General features: G+C 41.8%; 1 protein-coding gene across 1 annotated transcript; it reads left to right on the top strand.

The window, feature by feature from the left end:
- The first annotated feature begins 2,193 nt into the window (after positions 1 to 2,193).
- LOC130966725 (photosystem I P700 chlorophyll a apoprotein A2-like) lies at positions 2,194 to 2,766 on the top strand. Its single transcript, XM_057891549.1, has one exon. The coding sequence runs from the start codon at positions 2,194 to 2,196 to the stop codon at positions 2,764 to 2,766; it is 573 nt and encodes a 190-aa protein (XP_057747532.1).
- Positions 2,767 to 4,729: the final 1,963 nt, after the last annotated feature.

Below are 4,729 nucleotides of genomic sequence, written 5' to 3'. Positions count from 1 at the left end.
GAAATTGAGGGATTTGAGCAAAACTCTGAAAAAGGCTGACAAAAGGACTGCTGATGCTGTTGGAATCTGACCTCCCTGCACTCGAAATGGATTTTCTGGAGCTACAGACCTCCAATTGGCGCGCTCTCAACGGCGTTGGAAAGTAGACATCCAGGGCTTTCCAGCAATATATAATAGTCCATACTTTATTCGAAGAATGACGACGCAACTTGGCGTTGAACGCCAAGTACACGCTCCTTTCTGGAGTTAAACGCCAGAAAAACGTCATGATCCGGAGTTGAACGCCCAAAGCACATCATAACTCGAAATTCAACTCCAAAAGAAGCCTCTGCTCGTGTATTGATCAAGCTCAGCCCAAACACACACCAAGTGGGCCCCGGAAGTGGATTTATGCATCAATTACTTACTCATGTAAACCCTAGTAGCTAGTCTAGTATATATAGGACATCTATCTATTGTATTAGACATCCTGGATTGTATTTTGATCTAGTGATCACGTTTTGGGGGCTGGCCTCTCGGCCATGCCTGAACCTTTTACTTATGTATTTTCAACGGTGGAGTTTCTGCACACCATAGATTAAGGGTGTGGAGCTCTGCTGTACCTCAAAGATTAATGAAGTTCTATTTTCTCTTATTCAATTCTCTATCTTATTCTTATTCCAAGATATTCATTCGTACTCAAGAACATGATGAATGATGATGAGTTAGATAACCCTCATTATTATTCTCACCTACGAACACACGTGATTGACAACCACTTCCGTTCTACATGCAACAAGGCTTGAATGTGTATCTCTTAGATTCCCCAACAGAATCTTCGTGGTATAAGTTAGATAGATGGCGGCATTCATGAGGATCCGGAAAGTCTAAACCTTGTCTATGGCATTCCGAGTAGGATTCTAGGATTGGATGACTGTGACGAGCTTCAAACCTGTAACCTGCTGGGCGTTCGTGACAGACGCAAAAGAGGGATTCTATTCCAGTAGGGGAGGGAACCAACTGGTGATTGGCCGTACTGTGACAGAGTGCGTGAGCATTAGCTTTCACTGCGAGGATGGGATGTAGCCACTGACAACGGTGATGCCCTACACAAAGCTTGCCATGGAAAGGAGTAAGAAGGATTGAATGGAAGCAATAGGAAGGCAGGCGTCCGAGAGCTCTACAACATCTCCATTCCGCTTATCTGAAATTCCCACCAATGAATCTGCATAAGTATTCTATCCCTTTTATTTTATCTATTTTATTATTTGAATCTAATTAAGTATCATGTTTAATCCGCCTAACTGAGATCTACAAGGTGACCATAGCTTGCTTCATACCAACAATCTCTGTGGATTCGACCCTTACTCACGTAAGGTTATTACTTGGACGACCCAGTACACTTGCTGGTTAGTTGAACGGAGTTGTGAATTCAACCAGTGCCATAAATAAGCTTTCATTCAAAATCCAAGAAACATATAATGTGATCACAATTTCGTCCACCAGCTTCTCTCCTAAAACTACATCTAAACAAATCCTAATGTGTGTAAATGATGCTAAGTTGAGTGAATCCCTTCAATCTTTGGTCCTTTAAATGTATTTTGGTGCCAAAGTTGGTTGCAATTTGAGCCCCACAGCTCTCAGAAGTCGCTGGTCACGTTTTCTATTAAAAATCATGTGCGGCCATCGGTGTGTACACACACAGCGCGCGTGCGCGTCCCTGAAGATTTCGCAATCCACGCGTGCGCATACCGTGCGCGTGCGCGTGGATGTTGTTTCTCAAATCTTTGGCTTTTTCATGATTTTTCCACTTTGTATGCTTTCCTCTCACTCCTTTGATTCTTCCCTAGCCCTTTTCATTGAATAAATGTGGGTAAAAGGTCATAAAATCTCCTAAATTAGGCACAAGATAAATCCTACAAAGGGGGTTTATCAGTTTCCTTGGGGTTTCTTATTTTAATTACATGTATATATTGCTATGCTCAGACCGGTTATTTTCGCAACCGGATGTTGAGTTTTGATATTCCTGTTTTTGGCACTCTTTTATATATATATATATTGCTCCTGCTACTCAGCCTAGAGCCTTGAGTATTGTACAGGGACGTGCTGTAGGAGTAACCCATTACCTTCTCGGTGGAATTGCCACAACATGGGTATTCTTCTTAGCAAGAATTATTACAGTAGGATAATGGCTAGGAGGATTTGAAAATCATTATGGCATTAAGATTTCCAAGGATTAGCCAAGGTTTAGCTCAGGACCCCACTACTCGTCGTATTTGGTTTGGTATTGCTACCGCACATGACTTCGAAAGTCATGATGATATTACTGAGAAACGTCTTTATCAAAATATTTTTGCTTCGCATTTCGGACAATTAGCAATAATTTTTCTGTGGACTTCCGGGAATCTGTTTCATGTAGCTTGGCAGGAAAATTTTGAGACATGGGTACAGGATCCTTTACATGTAAGACCTATTGCTCATGCAATTTGGGATCCTTATTTTGGTCAACTGGCTGTAGAAGCTTTTGCTCGTGGGGGTGCTCTTGGTCCAGTGAATATTGCCTATTCTGGTGTTTATCAGTGGTGGTATACAATCAATTTACGTACTAATGGGGATCTTTATACTGGAGCTCTTTTTCTATTATTTCTTTCAGCCAAGCGGGGTGGTTACACCTACAACCGAAATGGAAACCGAGCGTTTCTTGGTTTAAAAATGCTGAATCCCATCTTAATCATCATTTGTCAGGACTATTCGGAGTCAGTTCCTTGGCTTGGACAGGACATTTAGTTCATGTCGCTATTTGGTGCACGAAATTGCAATAACACTTTTGCAATCCCGCACAACTAACCAGCAAGTGCACTGGGTCGTCCAAGTAATACCTTGCGTGAGCAAGGGTCGATCCCACGGAGATTGTCGGCTTGAAGCAAGCTATGGTTATCTTGTAAATCTTAGTCAGGATATCAGAAATTATCAGGATTGATTGTAAGAAGCAAAAGAACATGTAATGGTTACTTGTACTGCAGTAATGGAGAATGGGTTGAGGTTTGGAGATGCTCCATCTTCCGAATCTCTGCTTTCCTACTATCTTCTTCATCAAACACGCATGTCTCCTTCCATGGCAAGCTCGTGTAGGGTCTCACTGTTGTCAGCAGCTACCTCCCATCCGCGCAGTGAAAGCTAATGCACACACTCTGTCACAGTGCTGCCAATCACCGGTTTGGTTCCCTCCCCTACCGAAATAGAATCACTCTTTTGCGTCTGTCACTAACGCCCAGTAGGTTACAGGTTTGAAGCACGTCACAGTCATTCAATCATTGAATCCTACTCAGAATACCACAGACAAGGTTTAGGCCTTCCGGATTCTCTTGAACGCTGCCATCAGGTCCTGCCTATACCACGAAGATTCCGATTAAAGAACCCAAGAGATAACTACTCAATCTAAGATAGAACAGAGGTGGTTGTCAGGCACGTGTTCATGGTTGAGAATGATGATGATTGTCACGGATCATCACATTCATCCGGATTAAGAACAAGTGTTATCTTAGAATGGAAACAAGCATGATTGAATAGGAAACAGTAGTAATTGCATTAATCCATCAAGACACAGCAGAGCTCCTCACCCCCAACCATGGGGTTTAGAGGCTCATACTGTGGAAAGAACGTGTACAAAATGTTATGAGGTCATAAGGTACGGATACAATGTCAAAAAGATCCTATAAGTAGTAAACTAGTGTCCTAAGGTTTACAGAATTGAGTAAATGACAGAAAAATCCACTTCCGGGCCCACTTGGTGTGTGCTTGGGCTGAGCAATGAAGGAATTTCGTGTAGAGACCTTTTCTGGAGTTAAACGCCAGCTTCCATGCCAGTTTGGGCGTTTAACTCCAAATTTTATGCCAGTTCCGGCGTTTAACGCTGGAATTTCTGTAGGTGACTTTGAGCGCCGGTTTGGGCCATCAAATCTTGGGCAAAGTATGGACTATTATATATTTCTGGAAAGCCCAGGATGTCTACTTTCCAATGCCGTTGAGAGCGCGCCAATTGGGCTTCTGTAGCTCCAGAAAATCCACTTCGAGTGCAGGGAGGTCAGAATCCAACAGCATCTGCAGTCCTTTTCAGTCTCTGGATCAGATTTTTGCTCAGAACCTTCAATTTCAGTCAGAAAATACCTGAAATCACAGAAAAACACACAAACTCATAGTGAAGTCCAGAAAAGTGAATTTTAATTAAAAACTAATAAAATATACTAAAAACTAACTAAAAGATACTAGAAACATACTAAAAATAATGCCAAAAAGCATACAAATTATCCGCTCATCACAACACCAAACTTAAATTGTTGCTTGTCCCCAAGCAATTGAAAATCAAAATAGGATAAAAAGAAGAGAATATACTATAGACTCCAAAATATCAAAGAAACACAGCTCCAATTTGATGAGCGGGACTAGTAGCTTTTTGCCTCCGAACAGTTTTGGCATCTCACTCTATCCTTTGAAGTTCAGAATGATTGGCATCTATGAGAACTCAGAACTCAGATAGTGTTATTGATTCTCCTAGTTAAGTATATTGATTCTTGAACATAGCCAGTGTATGAGTCTTGGCTGTGGCCCAAAGTACTCTGTCTTCCAGTATTACCACCGGATACATACATGCCACAGACACATAATTGGGTGAACCTTTTTAGATTGTGACTCAGCTTTGCTAAAGTCCCCAATTAGAGGTGTCCAGGGTTCTTAAGCACACTCTTTTGCC

Source organism: Arachis stenosperma, chromosome 3 (assembly GCF_014773155.1).
Source record: "Arachis stenosperma cultivar V10309 chromosome 3, arast.V10309.gnm1.PFL2, whole genome shotgun sequence".
NCBI lineage: Eukaryota > Viridiplantae > Streptophyta > Magnoliopsida > Fabales > Fabaceae > Arachis > Arachis stenosperma.
Note: the sequence above shows the minus strand (reverse complement) of the source record. Positions and strands in the feature narration are given on the sequence as shown.